Genomic DNA, 27,310 nt, shown 5'->3' with positions numbered 1-27,310 from the left:
CTTTTTTTAATTAAGGTATAACTGACATGTAACATTATATTAGTTTCAGGTGTATACATAATAATTCGCTATTTGCGTACATCGTGAAATGATCACCACGGTAAGTCTAGTTAGCACCCGTCACGGTACATAGTTACAAATTTTTTTTTCTCATGAGAAGTATTTTTAAGATTTACTCTTACCAACTTTCAAATATGCAATGCAGTGTTATTAACTGTAGTCACCATGCTGTACATGACATCCCAGGACCTCTTCATTTTATAACTGGAAGTGTCTATCTTTTGACCCCTTTCATCATCAGGATGACGGTCACCTTGAGCTATTTTGTGTGAGTGCCTTGTATCCGCTTCTCTCCATTCTGCCTTGGACGCTAGCACCCCGTGGACAGGCCCTGTGTCTATTTAACTGGCTTCATACAGCAACTGCCTTGCGGCAGTGCAAGTCGGCTTTAGAAGCGTGTGTAGAAAGATGACGAGGACGTTTGCTTCCTTTGCTTAAGTACAGATGCAAGCCCAGAATCACAGGGCGGCAGTGTGACCGGTGTGCTTCCGGCTTCTACCGCTTCCCTGAGTGCCTCCCCTGCCAATGCAACAGAGATGGAACTGAGCCAGCAGGCTGTGACCTGGGGACAGGGTCTTGTCTCTGCAAGGTAAGACGGAATGTGCAACGCTGGGGACGTTGGCCATTGACCATTGTGGAGGGTCTTCATGCTGAGTCATTGTATAAAAATAGGTGGGAAATGGGATTGACCCAAGATAGATTTCCATAATGACTATAGCACTTTCTAGTCATTCTCATTGGATAGAAATAGTTAGAAACGAAGACCTCCCCCGCCCACCCCCTCACTGCTCTTGTCCTTTGAAGAGGCCACAGACCTCCTTAAGAATCTGATGACAGATATATACTGTCTTCAGAAAAATCGACACACACGTTTGTCTATAGTTTCAAGAGGTATATGGGTTCCCCTGAAGCCTATTCCTGCCCCATGCACCCCAGGTTAATCATCTCTGCTCCAAGGCATTCTGCAGGGTGTGGGAGAGCCCCCGAGTCCCAGTGGATGTTCTAAAGCGGTAGTAAGTGGGATGAACCCCTTCCCCCATATCGTGAATCCTTCTGGTGCTCTTTCTCTACCTCCAGGTTGCCAAAGGGCATCTTATGAAATTTAGGAAATCCTCTCTTCCATTTGTACATGGTATAAAAGTTTAAATAATTAATGTGAGGGGCTTCCCTGCTGACGCAGTGGTTGAGAGTCCGCCTGCCGATGCAGGGGACGCGGGTTCGTGTCCCGGTCTGGAAAGATTCCACATGCCGCAGAGCGGCTGGGCCCGTGAGCCATGGCCGCTGAGCCTGCGCGTCCGGAGCCTGTGCTCTGCAATGGGAGAGGCCACAGCAGTGAGAGGCCTGCGTACCGCCAAAAAAAAAAAAAAAAAAAAAGTGTAAATCATTAATGTGGTAAAAAGCTGAACAGCCATGTAACTTTGGATGCTTTGTTAGCATCCATGTTCTGTCATCTTAGGTTGATACTTAATTTGTGCACTTAGATCTCTTCAATCAGAGAACCTTTAGAAGGAATGACCTCTTGTTTCATGTTTTTCTTCAATAGGAAAATGTGGAAGGTACAGAATGTAACGTGTGTCAGGAAGGGTCATTCTACCTGGACCCAGCAAACCCCAAAGGTTGTACCAGCTGCTTTTGTTTCGGAGTCAGTCATCGTTGTCACAGCTCACATAAGAGGAGAGCTAAGGTGGGCAGGGCATTAGACTCCTTTTGTTTTTATTTAGTACTTCCAAATGAGGAAGTAATGCACTGGCATGAAACGCGAAGGGTTATGGAGTTTTTTAGCATCTTGCTTGGTTAGAATGTTAAGCGTTGTGCTCGCTGGTCCTCAGCCTGCAGTGTTCTGTCCCCAGATGTCCTCATGTCCCTCAGTTCATCAGCTCTCTGCTCAAGTGCTTAGAGACGCCATCCCTCACTCTGTGGTTTCACCCTTCTCTGTGTACTTCATAGCGTGTATCACAGTTCTAAAGGTTGTCTATTACGTATCTATTTTCTCCACCACTCACACGTAAGCTCCTTGATACAATCCCAGTGCCTTGAGCAGGATCTGGAACGTAGTAGATGCTCAATAAAAACTCATTAAATAAATGGAGTTAGTTGTTCCTGCCCCTCATTTCTTCTTATCTGCTTATCTTCCTGTTTTACTTTCCTTCTCACCTGTTTTAAAACTAACTCCAGGAGGGGCTTCCCTAGTGGCGCAGTGGTTGGGAATCTGCCTGCCAATGCAGGGGACATGGGTTCGAGCCCTGGTCCGGGAAGATCCCACATGCTGCAGAGCAATGAGTAGCCCCTGGCTCGCTGCAACTATAGAAAGCCAGCGCGCAGCAATGAAGACCCAAAGCAGCCAAAAATAAATGAATAAATAAATTAATTAAAAAAAAATTAACTCCAGGAAACTAAAACTTTTGTTGCCTTCATGATTCCATGAACCATTAGTCTCATGCTTGCTTTCTTGTGTGACATGTCTTAATGTCCAGCAAGTATTCAAAGAAAGATTATTTTCTCTATTTTACTGCCTGCCTCCTGAAAGGAATGCAGGCTTGTAATGGGGGAAAAAAAAATTAGTTTGTAAATCCACCCTGAAGTCTCCTCTTCTTACCCTCAGGGGAACCCAGAAGCATTATTCTGACTCTGTGTCTTGTCAGTTCCTTCTTTTTCTTCCCCTCATAATTTAACTCCTGGCTTCCTTTGTGATCTGGGGAGTATTTAATTTTGATGCTCCTTGGGAGTTCCCTGGTGGTCCAGTGGCTAAGACTCTGTGCTCCCAATGCCGGGGGCCTGGGTTCAATCCCTGGTCAGGGGACTAGATCCCACATGCCACAACTAAGAGTTCTCATGCTGCAACTAAAGATCCTGCCTGCCGCAACTTAAGACCCAACACAGCCCAATAAGTAAATAAATGTTTTAAGATAATAATAATTTTGACGCTCCATTTAGAGAAAAATAATGACAGCAGTCCACTGTATTCCACATCACATTTTCTAAGGAGCTCACCATTAAAATGTGCCCACAGTCCTAGTTATTATTCACACCCTTATTTGTGTATTATTTGAATATTTTTTGAACACCTACTAAATGTCAGGAACCAGGATGCGTGCTGGGCTACAAGGATAAGTCCCACGTGCGTCTGGTCGCTACCCTTTGAGAATTCCTAGTTGTGATAGGTCAGGTGGGGGCTGAGTGGGAGTGGGCTCCCTCACTGGAGTCAGACACGAGAGGAGATACCGGAGGGAAGCCTTTGAAGTAAGGTGGCTGCCCCACAGCTCTTTCTACTCTGCATAACTCAGCCATCGTCAAAGATGCCATGGGCACACGTTTCCATCCATTGCCTCTGTGTTTCAGTTTGTGGATATGATGGGCTGGCGCCTGGAGACGGCGGACGGAGTGGACATCCCCATCTCCTTCAACCCGGGCAGCAGCAGCGTGGTGGCTGACCTCCAGGAGCTGCCCTCAACGGTTCACAGTGCGTCGTGGGTCGCCCCTGCTTCCTACTTGGGGGACAAGGTAACCAAGTCCTGCTGTTCTCCCACGCTCTTGCTGGACCTCCTCCATCACTGCATGGGCACCATCTACTGGATGTCTGGAAGGAAGGTTCTGGAAGTTCAGGTTACTAAAACTGAAGAACTTCGGTTAATCACAAATGCAGAAGATGGAGAGGCTGAGGGTGTATGGGCCTCAAGGGCCCACATAGTTGCTGACCAACAAAGGAAATCCTGCACCAGGTTCTTCCTGATTTTCACTTAATGCCAAAGAAATTTCCTCTGGGGAAGTAACCATTTAAATAATATCTGCCGCGAATGGCACACGTATGCTTTTAAATGCCAATGCTGAGAATGCTTTGTTTTAAAGCAGAAGAAGGGCCCCTTGTCAGGAAAACAAAAGCTGAGAAGTGACTCATGAGTTTATTAAAAGAGGCACAGGATCCAGTGACAGCACGGCTTTCATTAGTAGAGTCACGTGTGGTCATGAATACATTTTATTTCTTTTTTTAAAGTTTTTATTGGAGTATAGTTGATTGACAATGTTGTGTTAGTTTCAGGTGTACAGCAGAGTGGATCAGTCATACATTTACATATACCACTCTTTCTTTAGATCCTTTTCCCATAAAGGTCATTACAGAGTATTGAGTAGAGTTCCCTGTCCTGTACAGTAAGTCCTTATTCGTTATCTATTTTATACGTAGTAGTGTGTATATGTCACAGATGTAAAAAACAAACTTATGGTTACCAAGGGGGGAAGGGGGAGAAGAGGGATAAACTGGGAGACTGGGAGTCACGTGTGGTTAGACGCTCCTTGGGGAGCTTATAAAGGAGTTGCTTTTCCTGTGCTGCGTAAGTTATTATTCCAGGACCTGACCACCTACACTCATTTATATGGACAGAAGTAGAAACATCCTCAGGTGATATATGCGCCTGGTGGCCCAGGATAGAGCTTTGGAGAAAGGGTGGATTTCACAGAGCCCAGCCCAGGCGATGCCGCAGTCTCACATCTACAATGACTAAATACTCGTCCCTTGTCAGCCTGAGCTCTCTGATTCTGTCTTCAGGTTGAAGGACTATGGATTTTGACCTCTGAGTATGGGGAATGTTGCTCCTCTCCTATGACCCCACTTCTCCCTCGTGTGATATACCTCTTCACGTCTATATGGCGAGCCCTGTACTTACTGGTCATCTAGTCCTGGCTAACAAATGACCCACAAACTTGGAAGCTTAAAGCAACAGACCGTCATTTTCTTGCCCAGTTTCCATGGATCAGGAATCCAGGAGTGGATGGCTCAGGGTCCTTCCTGCGGTTGTGGTCAAGATGTCAGCCAGGGCTGCAGGCATCTGGGACTGGAGGATCCACTGCCAAGCTCACTGGCGTGGTTGTCAGCAGGCCAGTGTTCCTGGCTGGCTGGTGGTCAGAGGCTTCAGTTCCTATTCACGTGAGGCCCACCGTAGGCTGCCTGAGGGTCCTCATGACATGGCAGCTGGCTTCCTCCAAAGCAAATGAGGGAAAGAGAAAGAGGTGGGTGGGAGGGGAGAGGAGAGAGAAAGAGAGAAAGAGACAGGGAGGGAGAACAACGTTTTTGTCACCTGATTTCAGAAATGACACACCGTCACTTCTAACATATTTTGTTCGTTAGAACCCAGTCACAAAGCCCAGCTCACACTCCGGGAGGAGAATTAAGCTCCACCTCTTGAAAGCAAGAATATCAAAGGATATGTAGACATATTTTTAACCTCCTCAGTCCATCAAAAAGGCAAAACTTCATCTCAATAAGATGATTCAAGATGTGACCTTGGAATACTTCCAGATTCTAAGGTCATAACTCTGTGAAGCTGTGTAGGCTGTAGCTTCTAGGGAAGCACTTCAGTGGATTGGGGGCCCTGCAGGGCTGCCCCTCCTCCCTGCACCGGCTTATGTGCATCTCCAGTAAGGGTATTTTGTCTGCCTTCCCTGAGATGATGTTGCCTCTCATTTCCATCCTTCGGTCACTCCTTCCTTCTTGATCAGTTTTTACTGTAAGGGTGGGAGATATCAGGACCACAGGTGAAGTCGCTGTCTAAAAAAACCCATGATCGTTCACCTCCATGTTTCCACCACCGTCATGCTGCGGAGGCAGCACTGAGAGGAGGCCCGTATACCTGGTGGTACAGGCGGACGTGGCTTATGCATCTAGGAGAATGCAGAATCGCTTAGGAAATATGCACCATGTGCCCTCAGGGGAAGTTGTTTTTTTGTTTTGTTTTGTTTTGCGGTACGCGGGCCTCTCACTGTTGTGGCCTCTCCCATTGCGGAGCACAGGCTCCAGACGCACAGGCTCAGCGGCCATGGCTCACGGGCCCAGCCGCTCTGCGGCATGTGGGATCTTCCCAGACCGGGGCACGAACCCGCGTCCCCTGCATCGGCAGGCGGACTCTCAACCACTGCGCCACCAGGGAAGCCCGGGAAGGTTTTTTTTTTGACAATTTATTTATAGAGGTTCATTTTGTAACTGATAGATGTTAACCAAGTCTCTCCATTAAATAGGAAAGCAACGGCCTAGATTTCTTAGAATAGCCGTGGATTAAATAGACATTTTGGTTTAGTCATCATCTAGAATAAAAGGATCTTATTTGTTTCTGCATGACTATTTTTCTTTTTAACAGAAGTATCTTCTTGCTTGTAAAACTCAATCATGTTCACGTTAAACATTTTAATTGATATAAAATGGCAGAAGGTAGAAAGTTAAAATGCCATCTTAAATTCCACTCAGTAGAAATGACCACTGTTAACAGGCTGATTGTGTATCTTTCCAGATCTATGTGCCAGTGTACTTCGTAGATGAGTTAATGTTGCCATGTTCTCTTTTAATGCTTGTGCTATTAATCCTACTATTTCAATTTCAGGTTTCCTCGTATGGTGGCTACCTCACCTACCAAATGAAGTCCTTTGGACTGCCTGGTGACATGGTTCTTCTGGAAAAGAAGCCAGATGTGCAGCTCACCGTAGGTGTCAGAACACGACCCAATGAGCAGAAAGTGGCAGTTGCAATTGGTGCCAATCCAGTTTTAGGACATCTTGATAAGTGGCCTACAGAAAGCTTGGATTCAGTCATTTCCAATATTTTGTAGAAACTCAAAGGGAAGTTTAGAGCACGTAGCACCTCCTCAGGATCCTTGGTCCCTGGCCATCCCAGCCCCAAATGGTTTCTCTTTTCTTCCCTTCAAAGAACTTACCCATCTCTCACTTGGCGTCTCACAATCACTGCCTCATCATAAACTTGTTTTATGTTTCTATCTTTCAATTTTGTCTCACATTTTTGAGACCTCCCTGTTTGCAAAGTCACATTGCTGGGCTCGTAAAGGACAGGTAATCCCTGTCCTCAAAAAAAAAGTGTAACTAGGGGCTTTCCTGGTGGCGCAGTGGTTGAGATTCCGCCTGCCGATGCAGGGGACACGGGTTCGTGCCCCGGTCCGGGAGGATCCCACGTCCCGCGGAGCGGCTGGGCCCGTGAGCCATGGCCGCTGAGCCTGCACGTCCAGAGCCTGTGCTCCGCAACGGGAGAGGCCACAGCAGTGAGAGGCCCGTGTACCAAAAAAAAATAAAGTGTAACCAGGAGGGGAGATGAGAGAAATGACCAAAGACCTACAGTCCACTGAACAGTAAGCCTTTGAGACAAAGTCCAGACAAGACTCTGTGGGAGCTGGAGTCCAAGTGGGGGCTTATGTAGTCGGTGCCCTCAGAAGACTTCATGGAAAAGGTTAGTTTTGAGCCACGCCTTTAAGAATGAGCGTGAGAGGAGAAACACACTTCCCCTTCCCTGGCAGAGAGTAAGCTGAACCTAGGCAGAGGAGCAGCGCGCCAGGCGTGAGCAGTCCAAGTTGGCTGTGTTATCAGCACGTGCTGGGCCATTGAAAACAAGCCCGGAAGTGTAGGAAGGGGGGTGTTTAATGCCATGATGAGAAATTTGGCCTGAGGTAGACGGTGGGGAGCCCCTTTGGTTTTCTGAGAAGAGAAGTGACACCCACATGCTATGTGCCGGGCACACAGTCCAGAACTGCAGTCTGGAAAATCTTGAGGTAAGGGGTGATATCGCATCCTGCATTGAATCGCCTACAGCATACAGAACCTCGCACATGGGGTGAGGTGCCGTAGCCTGAACTTGTGCTATAATTAATGCGCTGCAATTCCAGCTTCCTGAAGGGTTTTCTTGTGTCATTCACGGTATAAGAGGGGACTGGAAAATCCCACATGCCTCATCCCAGATGAGGGCCTCGCATTCTGGTAGCTTTTTGTGTTCAGGCGCGGCCGTGTTGTGTTTTGTTTCTACTGGCACCCAAGTGTATTGAACTGTTGTTTTAAAAGGTTCTCAAAGGAACCTTTGCAAAACAACTTGAAAAGGAAGCACTCAAGATTTCAGAGTTATAGTCTACGGAAAAATAGTTCCATGGTAAGAATACTGTTATGACATGTTGTATTTCAGCTTCATTATTTTTGCAGAGCATCTCAAATTCAGGCCATTAGTATGCCTATATTTTAATGCAGACTGTTGGAATTCATGGAGAAGTAATGACCAAAATTTCTTCTTAATTTATCTTCAAACATGGAAAGTAATTTAGGCTCATGAAACATTTACTCCGCTGCTTTGCTCCAAACCACTGAAGTTAAAAGCCTATGGGCACGTTTCTTAGATTAAGGTTTTCAATTAGTGATCGCAGATAATGCTTTTCTTTCTGAAAACTGGCTCTAATGAATGAAACGCTTTGGGGTTTGGTGCTACAACAGAAAAGCTGTACTTGTGTGTGTGGGTGTGGGGTGAGCGTGCTGCTTGTGGGTGCTGACCCTCCCATTGGACCCTCGAGAGCCACCGTAATGGGGACGGGCGTGCGGAGGCTAAGTGAGCAGGGCTGGGTCCTGCAGGGTATGGGCTGCAGGGCTAATTCCTCCCCCATATGCCAGCTCTGCTGCTCCCTATCTATGCAGGCTGCACAGGCAGCCTCGCCAACCTTCTACCCTCCCCGCCCTCCCCACTAACCCACCCCCCAAAGCACTTTCTCGCTACCCATGCGGTCCTGTAGGCAGTAAGGAAACCAGCACCTCATGCATTGACTACAAAGCATCATTTTTTTAAAAAAAACTGTTTCCATCTTTTTAAGCCACTTTCAGTCAAGAGAATTTTCCTCGTTTCCTATTTGTGAAAATGAACCGTGTTAGGGCTTATTATTCCATTCCCACGTTACTGCTCCTTTTGCCAGTCAGTTCATTTTGCAGCTACTCTTTTAGAATCAGGCATCTCATGTAATGCAGATCCATAGACGTTTGTTCCTAGATCAGTCATAAACCTCAAAATATCCCAACCAAGCCACTAACACATTCATGTGTTTCTTTAAACAGGGTCAGCACATGTCCGTCATCTATGAGGGGCCGAATGACCCCCGGCCAGACCGGCTGCATCATGGGCGAGTGCAGGTGGTAGAGGTAATGGAAAAGCAAACATGAAATTCTTCTTGATGAGCCTTTTTGTCCCACGATTTAGTTCTTTCAGAGAGTTGTTTTTCTGACTTATTTTATGAATTTAAATTATTAACTATATTTATATAAATGTAATTTAGATATCTAAATTAAAAATATAAATTGTGTAAAATATACAGGGCTCCATCCTCACAGGGCTTTGTTGCACCATCTTTATGGGACTTACCACTGTCTCTCCTGTTTTACACCTAAGTATCCTTGTTTTGTAAACTCTGTGAGTCTGTAAATGCTACCATGTAGCTCCCCGTCATCCTCAGGCCTCCCTCAGTGCCTGGGACCTGGTGACTGTCCAACAAATGCTTGGGGTGAATAAAAAGAAAAGTCACAAAAACATCTAACACCAGAAGAAGTAAGAATAATATAGCTAAATGAAGGAAAAAGCTCATCAAATTATAAAGCATTGTATTAAACCTACATGGTTACAATTATTCCTTTAGAGTGTTCCAATTATATTATTAAATACGTCCAGTGAGGATTAGTAAATATATCCTCAAGGTGATACTTTTTCAAGTACCTTGAACTCCCAGACACATTGTAACATTTCTGTACTGGTCCACCCATACAATGGAATACTATTTGGCAATAAATGGAACAAAGTATGGATACTTTCCACACTGTGGATGAACCTCAAAAACATTATACTGAAGGAAAGAAACAAGACACAAAAGCCCATCTATTATGTGATTCTTTTTATATGAGAGAGGTGATGCCAGCAAAAATGGTGAAGAACCTGTTTTTCCTCCATAAAAGCAATGTGGCAGAAATGGTCAAAATCAACTATTTTAGAACTCTGACAGTTAACCAAAGGCTTGTGGAATCTGAAAAGCATTTATTCAAGAAAAATGGCTGAATCTTTTTCCAGTAAATGCACACTACTCCATGATCTGCAGTTGGTTGAATTTGCGAATTTGTAACCACAGGTGTGGAGAGCCAACTGTGAAGTTATACGCAGAATTTTGACTGCTCATAAGGTTGGCACCTGCATTATTCAAGGGTCAACTCTATGTTCCAAAGAACTGAAAAGAGGATTTTGAAGATATTTGCACACCCATGTTCACTGCAGCACTATTCGCGATAGCCAAAAGGTAGAAGCAACTGAAATGTCTATTGACAGGTGAATGGATGAAGAAAATGTGGCATGTACATACACTGGAATATAATCCAGCCTTCAAAAAGAAGAAAGTCTTGTCACATGCTAGAACATGAATGAAACTTCAGGACAGTACACTAACTGAAATAAGCAAGTCACAAAAAGACAAATACTGTGCGATTCCACTTGTATGAGGTATTTAAAGTACTCAGATTCAGGGCTTCCCTTGTGGCACGGTGGTTAAGAATCCGCCTGCCAATGCAGGGGACACGGGTTAAAGCCCTGGTCTGGGAAGATCCCACATGCCGCAGAGCAACTAAGCCCATGCGCCACAACTACTGAGCCCGCGCTCTAGAGCCCGAGAGCCACAACTACTGAAGCCCGCGCGCCTAGAGCCCATGCTCTGCAACAAGAGAAGCCACCCAATGAGAGGCCTGTGCAACGGAACGAAGAGTAGCCCCCGCTCGCCGCAACTAGAGAAAGCCCGCGCGCAGCAACGAAGACCCAACACAGCCAAAAATAAAAATAAATAAATTTATATTTAAAAAAAAAGTACTCAGGGGCTTCCCTGGTGGCACAGTGGTTGAGAGTCCGCCTGCCAATGCAGGGAACACGGGTTCGTGCCCCGGTTCGGGAAGACCCCACATGCCGCGGAGCGGCTGTGCCCGTGAGCCATGGCCACTGAGCCTGCGCATCCGGAGCCTGTTGGCCCGCAACGGGAAAGGCCACAACAGTGAGAGGCCCGCGTACCGCAAAAAAAAAAAAAAAAAAAAGTACTCAAATTCATAGAAACAGAAAAGAGAATGGTGGTTGCCAGGGGCTGCGGGAGGAGGAAACGGGAGTTATTGCTTAATAGGTGCAGAGTTTCAGTTTTGCAAGATGATAAACTTCTAAAGATCTGTTGCACAATGATGTAAATATAATTAACACTCTTGTACCCTACTGTTAAAAATGGTTAAGATGGTAAATTTTATGTTACATGTTATTTACCATCATAAAAATAAAATAATATGCATGTGTATGTGCAAGAAAAGATTGTACTGTCACAATTATGAACATTTAATGAATGATCTGAGCTGTGTGACTTATTCAGTTTCCATGTCTCTCTCCTGTATCTTTCTCACTCTCACTGCTTGCGCAAATAAAAGTGCATTTTAGGGCGTCCCTGGTGGCGCAGTGGTTGAGAGTCCGCCTGCCGATGCAGGGGACGCGGGTTCGTGCCCCGGTCCGGGAAGATCCCACATGCCGCGGAGCGGCTGGGCCCGTGAGCCATGGCCGCTGAGCCTGCGCGTCCGGGGCCTGTGCTCCGCAGCGGGAGGGGCCACAACAGTGAGAGGCCCGCGTACCGCAAAAAAAAAAAAAAAAAAAGTGCCTTTTACAATAAGCCTAACACTGGGAAATCTGATCTCACTTTATTGCTCCTTATTTCCTGCCTTCATTTTTTCCCCCTTCCTCGTGGCCTTCTCCCTTCTTGGAAATAACCCAGGACATGTGATTTCTGAATATAAATCCACTGTGTCTACTTACCTATCTTATTTTAGTATTTTTCCTGATGCATTTTATTTATCTTTCCCCTGATGCATTTTAAATGGCTTTATTGGATTCCTTCTGGCTGGCTGGCTCTGAAGGCCCTGGGAGTGAGCTTACCACAGGGAGACCTTGCCTCTCTGCTTTCACATGTAGGGAAACTTCAGACACGCCAGCAGCGGTGCCCCCGTGACTCGGGAAGAGTTGATGATGGTGCTGTCTAGACTGCAAGGTGTGCATCTCCGGGGCCTCTACTTCACCGAGACACAGCGGCTCACCCTGAGCGGGGTGGGGCTGGAGGAGGCCTCGGAAACAGGAAGTGGACGTCAAGCACAGAATGTAGAGATGTGTGCCTGCCCCCCTGACTACACAGGTGACTCATGTCAGGTAGGAAACGCTCCTAAACCGTAAAATCCCCCCAGGGTCTCCTGTGGCTGCTGTTCCTGTCTGCTGTCCAGCATTGCTGGACGATTTGGGGCCCTCTGACCATCAAACAGATTTCTGCTGGGCTCTAGCTTCTATCTTACCTGGACCACTTGCAGGTATTAAATATGAAAAAGAAATCACAAGTGTCTCAAAATCCATCGGAAAGCCACAGAAGCTCGGTGGATCCTGGGGGTTGCAGAAATCTGGACTTTCTGGGAAGCAGAAAGGACCCCGCCCATGGGCATCCCAGTATGTGGGCCACTGCTTTCCCAGTAGCTGACCCAGGGTTCTCAAGCCTTTCTCTAATCCAGAGCCTCCCTCCACCACCCACCCCAACAGTTACAGCCCAGTGAATATGCTGATTATTCAAAGGAAATTGCAGTCCAAGTTTGCAGCTCACAGCAGATCCTCATTTGAGGCCCAGTCAACCTGACTGTCCTCAAGTGATTAAAAGGTGCCGCAAAATGAAACCATTTCATGTCTCAAACTGCAGATAATGTTCTCTTCCTGAAGAGAGGGAAAAAACCCACAGCAGTTAGTGCAATTAACAGGAAATAGCAAGCATTGTCATTCTGAGAATTCCAGGCATGCCTCGGATGTGGATTTAGCGACATCCTTCACTTTCCATCCTGACCCCTGGATTGCAGAAAACCCCAAGGTGATCTGCACGTCAGTTTCTGTTTTAACCTGCAAATACAATATATTTGCAGGTTAAAATTATATTTTGCTGGTTAAAATATAATATAGCCACCGTGGTTTTCTCAGGACTCCTGCCATGTAACTTTTAGTCCCCAGGTGCTTCCATTCTTCTTCCCCCTGCCTTCTCCCTTTTTTCTAGCCCGATTTAAAGAAATTCAGAGCCCAAGGGAGAGAGAGGGACCTCTGGATTACCACCCTCCGGCCAGGGCGTGTCCTTGGCGTCTGACTCAGCCTGTGATTTACAGCGGCCTGTGCTGTCTGGGGGGTGAGGTGGGTAGAAGGTGGCGCCTGCCCCACCTGGCAGGAATTACAGAGCGGCGCGCTTCCCCACGGGACTGTTATGTGCGCTCTCTCACAGGCTGACTCATGGGTGAAGTTTACAGGTGGGGCCTCCTGCCGCAGACAGCCTGCCTTACCTGAGTCAGCCGGGCCTGGGCACTGAGCAGGAAGGGCAGGTATAAGAGGAAGAGGCAGAGGTCTGCGTGCAGCCAGCAGGACACCCAGAGACCAGGATGCCCCCGGCAGTGAGGGGGTCCACCCGGAGCGCGGGATGGCTGTGGATCTTTGGGGCAGCCCTGGGGCAGTGTCTGGGATACAGTTCACAGCAGCAAAGGGTAGTGCTTCCTCAGCTGCCCGGTCAAAGCCAACAGCAAGCAAGTTATGTGGAGTTTAAACCCAGCCAGGTAACGTCCCTTTTACATTTTGGGTTGGGGTGGGGAAGGGTTCCCAGCTCCGTGAGATTTTAAGTTAGGGTGATGAGTGAGGAGTGGGTGGGCTGGAGGAAGGACTGATGGCCCCCCATCCCGTTGACAGGCAGTGTTTATGACGGTGCCTGACAGATTGCTCTCCTGAGCTGTTAACCACAAATCCTATAAATATCAGCCCACCTGGAAGTGCTGAGACAGCTAGAGTTTGAATGCCTGTGGGATGTTAATATCTAGGAAACTCTGTGCCCTTTTGAGAGTAACCCAAGCCTCAGGACAAAAGAGTCTGTTGCCTATAGGCTTCCGAATTCTGTTTGGGAGAGAAATTACCCACAAAGTTAACCATGAGAATCAGTGAAATCCCTTTTTAAGAAAGTGATGAGATCAATTTTCTATAATACCTAACAGACGTGCTTCAATTTGCCAGACATTAAACACTCAAAAATTCTGCTTTCACTGTCTTTAAACGTCCTGGATGGTACATGTATATTCACAGAGAAATAGATTCAATGGCCGCTGAAGTAGCCCTGGAAACTTGATAGAGACAGAATTGTATCATTTGTACTACAAAAGTTTATTGGAAAAGTTATCCTGAAAAATTATCACTTAAAATGATTAGTTGCAAAGCCTCTTTACTGAAATAATATATTAGGATACATTCATTTTCACTTAGAATAAGTCTTCAGTACAATCTACTTAGTTGAACCGGCATTTTATGTTAAATCTGGAGTTTGTTTGCCTTATAGAGGTGAGAAAATGATTATATTTCGGTAACTGACAAATGTTCTGAGTCACATGATGTGTAACTCTTGCAGAGTACTTTTCTGTTTCTAATCAAGAGCACATTAAGATGGGTGATTCACTTTAACCAGCATAGACCATCCTACCCCCCAAAGCATATTTAATTAAGGCTTTTACTGGACATGTTGTCATAATCAAACCAGATATATTTATTTATTTGGATAATTTGTTCTTTACCAAATTGGATTATTTTACAAGCATGTAATGTGATATATGGTGATAATTATAAGGCACTTGTCCCTTGTTAGTAGAGATTGCAGATACGATCACACCACCACTGGCTGAATTTCATTCAAATGTATCTCTCAGTCGTGCTTTCAGCTCAAGAACATTCCTTTCATATTTGGATTCTCCTTTAGACAAGCCTATTCATAGAACACATAAAGTAGTCTAAGTTTTTGCAATGCATTCTTTTGCCTAAACGTGGTTCTTAATAGCTGAAGGGAAAATTATATTGTAAGTTATAGTATTGTTATTGTGTACGATTTGGCATCATTGTGTCATTTTTGGAAGGAGCTTCTAGCCAAAACTGGAATATTCCACTCTAGGGAAGATGTGAGCTGCTTTCTCCCCCAGCACATTGGCTTCTTCCTTTCCCCAACCTGGCCAGCTAGAGACCTTTAAGGCCATGGAGGAATGAGAGCAGATTTCCCTTGACTGTAACCGCAGAGTCTCATAGACGTACGTGCTGTTTAAAGAGATTAGGTAAAAGATGATCTTTTATGTTGAAGTATTAATTTTTCCTGATGCTTTAAAAGAAAAGCTGTATAGGCGATCACTGAAAGAAACTAGGGATAACACCTGACTTTAATCAGTGCACTGATTGGCTCTGGCAAAATAAAGAAAATGCCCATCATTCTCTTTAAAGACAGAAATCTAAATAATTTTTAATGGCTGGTACACTGATACTTGCTTTTCTTCTTTTGGGGACATTCTTCACTAGAATCTTTTTAAAAAAATATCCGTTCATCAAAAGGAAACCGTAATTCTTTTCATCCACATGAAAAATAATCACGTGTGTTCTACTGGAAAGAGACAATTAGTGGAGAGAGAATTAATCGAAGCAGTATTGAACGAGAGGAGACCACACTCCAGAGCTTTCCTCAGGCTGGGTCTTGGTGTTCAATCGGAACCAAACAACCCTGCCAAGTTCTGTACTAGGATGCAAGCTGGTTGTTTTCCCTGGGGTTCCCTGTAGCCCATAGACCAGTGAGTGGCAGTGAAAGGGTCCCACCAGTTCTGCCATTGTTGTATAGATCCCAGTGAAAACCCCGTCTTTCCTCTTCCTCCCATACTGCTCCCCACCAGCCCAAACCCACACTTGGAGAGGGACTGGCTACCCAAAGAGAACTTGAACTTGAAGGGATTTGCTCAGAGGTCCTCCCCCCGAAGGACTGAGGTCCTGATCCTCTGCTTTTTCAGCACTCCACCCCTCCACTGGCCCTCAAAACCACTGGTGGGAGGAGAGAGGCATCCTACTTCCATACTCCCCCCCCCACCCTTCCCCCTGCTCTGATTTCCCCACCACACGTCTCCAACGCGGGCACCAACACACACACCTACCATGGTGTGAAGACAAGAGAAGCTGACCAAAATAGCAAGTGGACCTGGCTCACATTTGAAAGTAGAAATCCACATACCAACTAAAGGAGCAAAGATAGAAAGGGGATCCTTGACAGTCAGAATGGTCACCTGCTTTGGATGATAATTTCTTTCTCTGTATTGACCAAATGCTCTGTTTGAAAAATAGGGTTGTAGCCCTGGATACTATCGGGATAACAAAGGCTTATATACCGGACGGTGTGTTCCCTGCAATTGCAACGGACATTCAAATCGCTGCCAGGATGGCTCGGGAATATGCATGGTGAGTAAATTGATGCTCTGATGCTACCAGCAGACAATCTATGTCTCCCCATCCCCCTCTGCTAGGCCCTGAGATATCAAATGTCGCATCTCCTACCAAACCCTAGATACAGGTTGCCGTGTGAACCCAGGGGTCTCCAGGTAACCAAGCTGAATTATTTCCCACTCACTTTTCCCTCCATTTTAACGTGTGCCGTCAGAGAACACCTGTCTGAGCAATTAAATTATACCTTAGATTCTAAATCTCTCTTAGATGATAGTAGTGGGTAGATCCTGGGGCTTAACCCTTGCCAGGGTATAATACTTTGGACCCCAGTTTTGTTGGGGTGACAGGAGGTCGCGAGAGGAGACCTCATTGCTGTCAGGTAGCTCCAGAAAGCGGTGACAGGAGGAGGAGATGCTAAGAAGGGCGGGGGGCACACGCTCGCCGCCACGGCTGCCAAGGCAGTGGGTTTATGGGGGAAGACAGGCGAGGGGAGTCCCAGCGGTTTACGACTTAGCCACCGGAAAGCTATCCTGTTTTGGAATATGTTGGAAAACTCTCGCCCAGAAAATTAGATTCTCAGGAGATCTTTCTCATGCATCCTGACGCAGAAGAGGTTTTATTCTGCTGGCTTCCTCCCTGTCCTCAGAGGTCCTCTCCCTGGTAGCCAGGGCCTCCCCAATTAGAGGGAGGACAGACAGTTCCAAGGAAACGAGAGCTCACCAGTGCCCCCAGGAAACCAGAGCCCCCGCTTCCGTTGTGCTGTTTGGAAGTACATTCTCCTGACGCAGGTTTCCTCTGCATTGTGTAAGGCAACTAGAGTGTGTTTCAGCTCTTTGAGTTCCTAGGCTATTTTATGCGCGTTCGGCATGTCCCGGGGAGCTGCTTCCTCTGCAAGACGGGACAGGCCAGGACAGGAAATTGTTGTAAAGAGCCTGATGGAATATTCTGTAGGATTTTAACCTTATAAGTTCAAAAGGAATAAAAGATGTTGGGTAATGTTGTCTTCCAGCTCTTAGGTATCTCAAATAATAGTTTGTGTTTCATACTGTATGGTGTGTGGATCACAGGTAGACAATTTCATGAAAAATACTTATCTTGTCATTAAACTGTTGCTAGATGTCGAGTCCACTTTATAAAAACTGCCAAAGAAAAAAGGGAGTTTTCTCTGTGGTTCAGCCACCGGTGAAAAGATCACTCGTGAGAGTCGTAATTCATGTTTTCATCAAACAACAAGATTTTCTTTCCCACTTTTCTTTGTACCTCCGTCTACACTTGTCCCTAATGGCCATGGAGCCTCTAGAAACAATTCATTCAGGGAACGCTTCCTGAGTATTTGCTCTTGTGGGAGGGACTGAGCAAAGTGCTGGGGGTTAAAACCATCGGACGTAATCCCTGGTCTCAGGAGGCTTGCTGTCTCGTGGGGGGATGTACCTGGGTGCACACATGCACGTATGCACCTGCACACACGTACACACACGTGTACAGGCACACAGGTGCTGCTCAATGGCAGGCAGTGAGTGCTGGCCCTGCTCTCCGTCATGGCCATCGTGTGGGAGCTGAGGATGCAGCCCTCATCCTCAAAGAACAGAAACGAGGAAACCAAGCACCTTCCACTAGCAGATGGGACGATCTGCAGATTGGCCTCTGCCTCTCGAGGTCCAGAGTCAATTTTAAAATCTGGGACCTTCACACATGTGCACATCTCCCTGTCGTTTCGAGAATGAGCTTTGACGTGTGCAAAGAAACCAGCCCAATCCCTGGCCAGTACAGCAGTGTGTGTCCAGTGGGGAGGGAGCTGGAGGTGGTGATGCATCCCGTGGGTGCGGTGGGCTGGAGGGAGCTCTGATGACGGGCTCCCTTCTCTCCACCAAGGCCCTGCCTCTCCCTCTTCTCCTGGCCTGCTTTCTCCCCACTTCCCCTGCCCTCTGTGCCCAGTCACCCCTCATCTTCTCCTCCGTTCCCAGTCCCTTCCCCTTTCTCTTCTCATCCTCTCTCTTCAGTTTTCCTCCTTTTTATTCCCTGTTGCTGGAGCCTGTCTCCCCCTGCCCCCAGGATGATTTATCTGAAACTCAGAGCTGCCTCGGGGCTCCCCTGAGGCTCACAGCCAGATGTCCACACTCCTCGGGCGGCCTCAGGGCCCCCTTGATCTGCGCTGCTGCCTCTCCAGCCACATCCCGGCCCCTAGCACTTCACCCTGGGGAATACCAACTGCTTCGCGTTGCCCACGCACGCCGCTGTGCTCCTGCAAGACAGAGGTTCTGTGCACACTGATCCATGTGCCCAGAATGCCCTTCCACACTTCTCCACCCAGCTCAGTCCTCTCCTTCTGTCCCCCACGCAGGCATCATCACCTCCCCTGAGGTTCCTCCTGCCCTTATGACATGCTGCCACACGTTTGTCATCATCTTTCCCACATTATATTGAAGATGTCTATTCACAGGCTTCTGTCTACCCGAGTCAGGGTACTGATCCATCTTTGCATCCCTGGTACCTACCATAGTTGGGTATCTAGTTCGTGCCCAGTAGATGTTTGGTGTCCCGTGGAGTTCGGAGAGCACGTGCTGTGGGGGTGGATATGGATTCATTCATTCATTCATTCACTCATTTACTGATTCACAGTAAAACAAGGAAACCTGATAGGCAGATGCCTCAAATCTGCAGGACTGATGAAGACAGATTGCGGGGCAGATACTGTCCCCTGAGGTTGAGGGGCATTTCAGACATTCTTATGGGACTTTATCAAGCAACTCATGTTCTAACCCCTTTCTTCACTCCTCTCCCTGTGCCCCCATAAAGGACCAGAGTTCAGAGGGATTTTTCGTAGGATACAGGTGGCCTCACTGCAATTCTTGTTTCTCCACGTTCTTGTTTCCTCAGTGTTTTCAGCTCAGAACTAAGTAGAGACAGGACTAAAATAGCCCTCTCCAGGAAGTTCTTCTTTAAAATTGTCATTTGGAGTTATAAAAGAGAGGAAACTAATGTGGAAAGGTAAACACTTAGATCAAAAGAACAGATGTTTCTGAGAGAGTCAGGGCAGCTGAGCAAAGTGAAGCTGGCAGCCCCCTCATCCGGTGCCCCTGAGAGACTCCTCCGTGGGTCCCCCAAGTCCTCCCAACAACCTTGGAAAGTGGGTGTTATTTTAACTGTACATTTTAAGAAAATTAGAATTGTATGTAAATCACACACCAGTAATTTTTTTTTTTTTTTTTTTTTTTTTTTGCGGTACGCGGGCCTCTCAATATCGTGGCCTCTCCCGTTGCGGAGCACAGGCTCCAGACGCGCAGGCTCAGCGGCCATGGCTCACGGGCCCAGCCGCTCCGCGGCATGTGGGATCCTCCCGGACCGGGGCACGAACCCGCGTCCCCTGCCTCGGCAGGCGGACTCTCAACCGCTGCGCCACCAGGGAAGCCCCCACCAGTAATATTGATTTATAAAAAAAACACTTGAGGCCCAGAGAGGTGAAGGGACTTGCCCAAGATCCCACAGCTACTAAATGTTAGCGTGGGATTTGAACCCAGCTGGTCTCACTTCATTTCATCCTGCCTCCCGATGGTGACACCAAATAGCTAACAGAAGGGCGCTTCCTTTTTTTTAGCACCAACAATCATTGGCTAGATAGGAAAAGCATGTGGTTAGCAAAACCAATAGCACTCTGTAGTGTCAGCAGATTTGAGCTACAATTGTGTGAGTAATTAAGACAATGATCTCAATAGCAGTAAAGGTAATAGGCTGTTATTAATTTTACTCTTTATCTGTCCCAAGAACTGCCGTCATAACACTGCCGGGGAACACTGTGAGCGCTGCAAAGAGGGTTACTATGGGAACGCTGTCCACGGATCCTGTAGGGTCTGCCCGTGTCCTCATTCAAACAGGTACTGTGGAAGTTTGAAAATAATCTATTAGAGACAGGAGGGAGTTTGGTGGGTGCCTAGGACTGGGGAGGGGCTGGTGGGAGGGAAATGGGAAGTGACTATTGAAGGGTATGAGGTTTCTTTTAGGGGTGATGAAAACGCTCAAAAATTGCAGTCACGATTGTACAATTGTGTGAGCATACTAAAAGCCATTGAATTGAACATATGAGATGAGTGAATTTTATGGTATGTGAATGCTATCTTAATAAAACAGTTCTATTAAAAAAAAGAATAAACAAGAAATGCAAACCAGAACCAAGACAAAAACAGACTTTCCATGTTGTATGCTTCTGGGTTTTGCCTTTTCCTCTTTTCTTTTGCTGTTCATTCAGCCCCATCATGAGGCTGCCCTTCTCTAGATGCTGGGGAAACTGCTGTAAAGAAGGCTGGCAAAGACTCCGACCTCATGAGGCTTTACCTGGAGAGTATGGGGAGAGGGGTGGGGGTAATCATCACACTCCGTAAATACATGCACAAATCATTCTGAAGTATAATTTCAGATAGAGATAGGTTACGCCATTGATAAAAGGGTTACGTTATGGGTAGTGAGTAGATTCTTTACAGAGGGTGGTAGGAGGGCTTTCTGGAGTTGTTGGACAGGGACCAACGAACAATGAGATGGAGTAAGCTGTGGCATTATGCTGAGGGTCCAAGGCAAGGAAGAAAAAAAAAACAAAACAGACGAGAACGCTCCTGTGATGATGGGTTTGTGGACAGTAAGAAAGCAAGAGTGGCTGGATGGCAGTGAGAGAGAGACGGCCAGGAGATGAGGTTGGCGGGGCAACCAGGATTCAGAGCCTGTACCTTGCAGGCTAGAGTAAGGCACTTGGATTTTATGGATTTTATCCTCAGTGTGATGGAAGCCACAGGAGAGTTCTGAGCTGCAGAGAGATGTGATGTGCATTGTCATCCGGGCTCCAGTAAGGCCAGTAGACTCTGGGGGTAGAAAGCCACCATTTTCCTTTCACGATAATCCAGGTTCTGCTTGGCCTTGGCACTTCGTCATCGTCTCGCTCATCATGACATGTTCACTGTGGGTCCAAACAAAATATAACAGGTAACTAAGTGAAGCAAGATTTGGTTTGAAAATCAGAATGATGCTGATGAAGTACCAATAGTGCACAGGCTCTGGGACGGTCATGGACCACACGGCTGCTTGGTATTAGCCGAGTTAGCAGGGAAATGGGCCAAGTCAAAGTGATCAGAGGTCACCTGCCCAACGTGGCTTTCTGGAGATGCATATTTGAAATGTGCATCCTGGTTTGCTCTCTGTGTATTTGATACTCGTTAAACCTGCCCAGTCCTGTGGCTTTATTTGTAAAGGGATCTATCACTTGACAATTGCCCAGGCTTGTTAGAACAGAAGCTAGAGAGAATAAAAAGAAGCAAGATTTTCACGGGGTGAAATTTTGGGGGGAAAGCTGTTCATCTTTAGTTGCAAAGCATATTATCATCAAGGTCAGCTTCTAGCATCTGTGCAATTTAATTAAGTAACATTCAGTTCCTAAGATTTATCAGTAAAACCCTATTTTTTCTAATTCTCCTTCTGGCGATATTAATACTGCTGACAAATTTCTAACTGTCCCTTTAGAGGTGTAACTGTATCTAATTGGCCAAGAGAAGCTCCCCAAATAAGAATTCTTTTACCAGCCAAAGATAAATGGAGTTATTTCCCCTCAGATTTATGTCAGTGGAATGTTCAGTAGTCACAGATGTTTCATAAGGAACAAGACTTTTTCATGGTCTCTTCGTTTAATTTTTTGTTTGTTTGTTTGTTTGTTTTTGCGGTACGCGGGCCTCTCACTGTTCTGGCCTCTCCCGTTGCGGAGCACAGGCTCCGGACGCGCAGGCTCAGCGGCCATGGCTCACGGGCCCAGCCACTCCGCGGCATGTGGGATCTTCCCGGACCGGGGCACGAACCCGTGTCCCCTGCATCGGCAGGCGGACTCTCAACCAGTGCGCCACCAAGGAAGCCCTCATTTTTTTTAAAAGAAGCTTCTCAAAATACACCAGTTAAGAACTAAAAGGGAATTGAAATTCCAACAGCCTGATTGGAAAAGTGTGGAAATCACCAACAGCTGTGCCCACAGAAATACCTGGGCATTGAGCATGCTCTGTGCTTTAGTCGCCTCTGAGGGCCTGGCCCACCTACCACTGTTTCTTCCCAGAAGAGATTGTGCCCAATATAAAAGAACTAGAATAAACAAGGAGAAGAAATTTTTTCTTTAAAGAATCAGAACTCTCTGTTCTTTTTTTTCTGCCTAGACTTGTTTTACTCCTTCCTTGTTAGTTCTGGAAAAATGCTGTCTAATCATCTCTTCCAAAGTGTGTTACTTTATTCTGTCTTAAGGGAAGGAATGTATTTCTCCAAGCCAAAAAATGAAACAAAGTAAATGCCTTCAGTCCTTATTCAGCCAAATTTGCCTGATGTCAGCTGAAGGCATTCATCATTATCTCTACAAGTCTTGATGGGCAAAATTTTCTTCACACAAAAGGTAGCCAGACACTTGGTTTCCAATTTCACTTAAGGCAAGTCAGGTTCTTTGTGGCAAAAAATAATGAGCGTAAAGTCCATCAGCTTATGTTTTTACTGGGGCTTTTCTCTGTCGTTCTTCAAGTTTTGCCACCGGCTGTGTTGTTACTGGGGGAAACGTGAAGTGCTCCTGCAAAGCTGGATACACAGGAACACAATGCGAAAGGTGGGTGCCGCCCCTCCCCCGCCCCTTTCTCTCCTCCCCCGTCTTGCAGGTAGGGGTGGGCTCTTCCGGCAGGCTGCTGCAGGCACCCTGGCTGTAAGTGGGGCTCTGCTGGATTGAGGCTCAGAGCTAGGGCTGGGGCTGCTGGTTTCATTGAGGCTGGAAAAAAGTCTCTTGGGAAAAATACAAGTGTGCTCACTTAGTAAATCATTAACTTCCTTCTCTTTCTTGCTTTGTACCTGTTTCAGCCATTTGAGAATGAGGTCCAATATGTCATAGTCCTATACGCTCCAGCAAACACCCCTCTACATACCTATGTATACCCCTACATACCCCTACTCCTGGGCGCACCCCTACATACCCCCCCAACATGTATCTGTATACTCGTACCGCCATATAAACTCATCCCTACATACTCCTATCCCCACATATACACATCCCTACTTGCCTGTACACAAACGTACAACTCTGCGTCTCCTACACATGCACACATATCAGCAGCCCTAGATATTTCTACACACACACCCCTCTTAATGCCCACACGACATTATGGACACTTGCAGGACAGCCTGTGTCTCACTCATTTCTGAACCCCTAGTGCCTAGTGTGGTACTATTCATATAATAGGTGTTTGTGAAACAAAAGAATACATGTTACAAAATGGAAAGTACATACTTGATCATAAAGGGCCACAGAGCCAAGCTTTAGTTTTTCCTGAACAGTATTTCATGATTGGCTACTATGCCCAGGGCACCGCCAAGTATTGTGAAGGCTATAGAAGGTACTTGTCATCTAGAGGGGAAGAGAGCACACATGTATCTGGAAAAGTAGCAGTATAACAAATGAATCAGATGGATAACATTTTAAAATTTAAAATAACTGTAATATAAGATCAATACATAATTATTACAGAAATGATATAATACAGGTGAGCAGAGAACTAATATGTACCATACCCCTGCAATTGCCCTATGCTCACACCTGCCCACCTACAGTGCTTGTTGTATGTTCTTACAGATCAGTTCTATATGCATAGATTTTTCTTAAAAGAAAAAGGTAGATTCCTATTTTGCTTTCTGTTTTGTTTTCTCATCTAATAATATGTTAGTAGTATATTTCCATATCAATAAGTGTTCATTGATAACATCACGTCAGGACCAGGAAGTTCCCCTGAAGTTCCATAATCCCCCACTATTGGCCTTTGAAATAGATTTACTGTTTTCCATTCAAAGCAGCACTAAAAGTGAATCCTGTTAGCTAAATATTTGTGTACATAAATACTCGAGATGTAATTATAGAACTGATCCCTTGGGCCAAAGCATAGGGACATTTTTCAGGCTTTCGATACATTTTGCAAAATTGCCCTCCAGAAAGATTGTATCTGTTTACCATCCTACTAGCAGCAAAGGAGCAACTGCCTGCCTCCAGCAGATACTAAGACTGTTCACTTTTTACAAACATTGCCAGTTTGATAGAGAAACATTGTATGTCATTTTATTTTACATTTTTTGGTAATAATTAGATTTGATTTTTTCATGTGCTTATTGACCATTTATAAATCTTTTTTTTGAATTGCTTTCCAGGTCTTTTACCCATTTTTTTCTAGTGGAATGTTCTTTTATTTTTTTGTTGATTTGTACAAATCTTTTAGAGGAAACGAATGCTTCATACTATATATTGCAAATATACTTCTCTGTTTTGTTTTTCATTTGTATATTTTTTTGTTTGGTTTTGTCAGTTCTAGATCTGCAATAGTTAAGTTCTATTATATTTGTACCTACTCTTTTATTCTTTAGGGTTTCAGCCATTAGTGTCATGCTTAGAGAGGTTTATGCATATGCAAATGTTTATGCATATTTTGTTTTAGTACTTTTCTGGTTTTATTTCTTGCATTCAAATCTTGATGGTGAAAATTTGGAACCTCAACTTTTTTGTGGTATTGCATCTCAGAGGGCAGATAGATTTAGGGTCTACATGTCAGGCAAAAATTGACCGGAGCTGGCATAACCTTGAGTATCCCAGTGTCCCATGTCTCAGTAATACAGGGGCCATGTTGCATGAAATACACATGTCATTTGGTTACACCCAGAATCACACTCTGTAGGGTGAAACAGTCACTCTAGGAGAGGCACAGGGAAACTAGACCAGCTGAGCGAATAGCAGGTTCACATCTCTCATGTCATGCTCACTGCAGGACGCGTGCTCACTGAGTGATGGGGACAGTCACTTCGGCTGTTTTTCCCTTACACTCATGCCCTCATCCTCTCATCCCTCTTTGGCTAAGTACCTTTAGTTGAATTCACTAAAGCTAAATGTGTACAAAATTTCTTTTTTTTTAATTAGGGGTTTGATTTCAGATTTTATTTTATATTTTAGTTTTTATTTATTTTTTGGGTGTGTTGAATCTTTGTTGCTGAGCGCAGGCTTTTTCTAGTTGTGGTGAGTGCGGGCTACTCTTCGCTGCGGTGCGCGGGTTTCTCATTGCGGTGGCTTCTCTTGTTGCAGAGCATGGGCTCCAGGTGGCTCAGTAGTTGTGGCACGTGGGCTCAGCAGTTGTGGCTCATGGGCTGTAGAGTTGTGGTGCACGAGCTTAGTTGCTCCATGGCATGTGGGATTTTCCCGGACCAGGGCTTGAACCCCTGTCCCCTGCATTGGCAGGTGGGTTCTTAACCACTGTGCCACCGGGGAAGTCCTGTAAATGTGTACGAAATTTCTACACGAACTTGGATTTGTTTTGTACATTTTATTTGGTTTTTGTGTCATTATCACTTCTGTATCATTTCTGAAACTATCAAATGACTTTGACTATTTGGTTAAGCAAGTCTCCCCTCGTAACCCTTATTTAAATTTTTTCCTGGACCATTCTGGCATATTATTTTTCTGGATAACTTTAGAAGAATTTTACTTAAAAAAAAACAGAAAATTAATTCAACTGGATTTCATAGTAAGGGAGGGCTACTCTAGACTGGGGTTATCTGAAACATTTTATGGACAAGGTGGGACTTAGGTATGTCAAAGGGATGACTGGAACCCAGTGGAGCTGGGAGGTGGAGGGGGAAGGCAGCTCAGGTCAGGGAAGTAATGCAAGAAAGTCCAAGGGCCTAGAGTGTAGCTGCCATGGGCAGAAGGAGGCAGTGCCTTGTTATGGGCATCAGCTGAGGGTCTGGACACTATCCTATGGTAAAAAGGAGCAATTCAAAGTTCTTCTGTTTATCATTTCTGCAGGAGGAACATTGCCCACACTTATTCATTCTTTCCTTCGATGAAAAATGGATGGAGATCCTAGTATAAGCCTGGCCCTGTGCTAAGCATTAGAAACACATCAGCAACCAGACCACAGATTCTGCCCTCAAGGGTTTTCCAGTCTAGTGGTGGACAGATGTACAAATAAGCTGCTAAAATAGAGAGAGAACATAACCGGGCTAAGTCAGGCTGCAGCAGGAGGGGCATCAACCAGCCCTGAAGGGTGAGGGATGGAAGGGGCAGCTACCCTGAGACAGAAAGGACAGGTGGGGTGGGGAATGGGCTTGGGAGGGTCTTCCAGGCTTCGTGATTTAAAAGCTATGCGACTCCTACCTGGGAGAGGCTTCCTAATTTAATCCTCCTTATGGTTCTGCACAAACAGTGAAGTGGAAAACGGCACCAGGCTGGAGGAGACATCCATTTGACAGGCAACTGATTTGAAAAGGGAAATTCTTAATTAACAGTTTTCTCAGCTTAGGTTTTTTAAGTTTGATGTCTCAGGAAAGCACGCTGTTGTTTGTTTGTGTTTTTTTTTAACTTTTCCACAGCTTAATGCCATCTTAATGTCATATTTTTTCATTTGTTAACACTTACTGAGCCTCCACTGTGTGCCAGGCTGCCAGGCATCATCTGGCACTAGTGGTTAACTACGCAATGATAAATACAAGCACAGAGTAAGGTGAAAAGTAAGCATATATGCAGGAGCTCGCTGGGCAGAGGTGGGGAGGGAATAGGAAAGGCTTCCCTCCTCAGCCCGTGCTCTGGGACACATTTCTCCCTCGGCCACTCAGAGCCGCAGATGACAGACGTGCTGTCTGCTCTTTATTTGCTGTACCGATGTCATCTGTGAAATCAGGAAGTTTTAGTTTAGTCCATTGTGTTTAGCACTACCATAAAATGAGAATAAAAGAACCAGTCATTCCTCATAATCGATAACTAATGCTTTGCAAGATTAAGGAAGAAGCAGAATCAAACTTCCTGAATATTTATGTCACTTTAAATAAGGTAGTTTTTAAATATGTATCTTTTACATAGAGAGTTTAGATGTAGGTGAGACATCTAAAGGAAAAGTATTTTAAACTGAGATCTTTTGCGTAGCATGGCTTGTTAGGCAGACTATGGGGCTGGTCACCCCAAATAAAGCCCTATTATTAGGACAACCTGCTGAGTAGACTTGGGTAAGCCACCTCAGCTTAGTTACCTTCTTGATAATTAGGGAATACATGGATTTTCTGCTTCCTATCCATTTTCCGAAACGTAGAATTCCAAATGACACCAATTACACATACATACGTATATATGAATATTTT

At 45.6% G+C, this 27,310-nt stretch overlaps 1 protein-coding gene across 1 annotated transcript in view; it reads left to right on the top strand.

Annotated features, from left to right (window-relative positions):
• Nucleotides 1-27,310, top strand: part of LAMA3 (laminin subunit alpha 3) — a 240,940-nt gene that overhangs the window by 150,925 nt on the left and 62,705 nt on the right. The window contains exons 33-41 of the mRNA XM_030842611.3: nucleotides 505-649; nucleotides 1,604-1,744; nucleotides 3,400-3,561; nucleotides 6,429-6,527; nucleotides 8,917-9,000; nucleotides 11,828-12,058; nucleotides 16,052-16,165; nucleotides 19,913-20,022; nucleotides 22,680-22,760. Of these exons, the coding sequence (XP_030698471.1) occupies nucleotides 505-649; nucleotides 1,604-1,744; nucleotides 3,400-3,561; nucleotides 6,429-6,527; nucleotides 8,917-9,000; nucleotides 11,828-12,058; nucleotides 16,052-16,165; nucleotides 19,913-20,022; nucleotides 22,680-22,760 (1,167 nt within the window). The remainder of the gene's footprint in view (nucleotides 1-504; nucleotides 650-1,603; nucleotides 1,745-3,399; nucleotides 3,562-6,428; nucleotides 6,528-8,916; nucleotides 9,001-11,827; nucleotides 12,059-16,051; nucleotides 16,166-19,912; nucleotides 20,023-22,679; nucleotides 22,761-27,310) is intronic.

Source organism: Globicephala melas, chromosome 13 (genome assembly GCF_963455315.2).
Source record: "Globicephala melas chromosome 13, mGloMel1.2, whole genome shotgun sequence".
Classification (NCBI taxonomy): domain Eukaryota; kingdom Metazoa; phylum Chordata; class Mammalia; order Artiodactyla; family Delphinidae; genus Globicephala; species Globicephala melas.
This window is presented reverse-complemented; position numbering and strand designations above follow the sequence as displayed.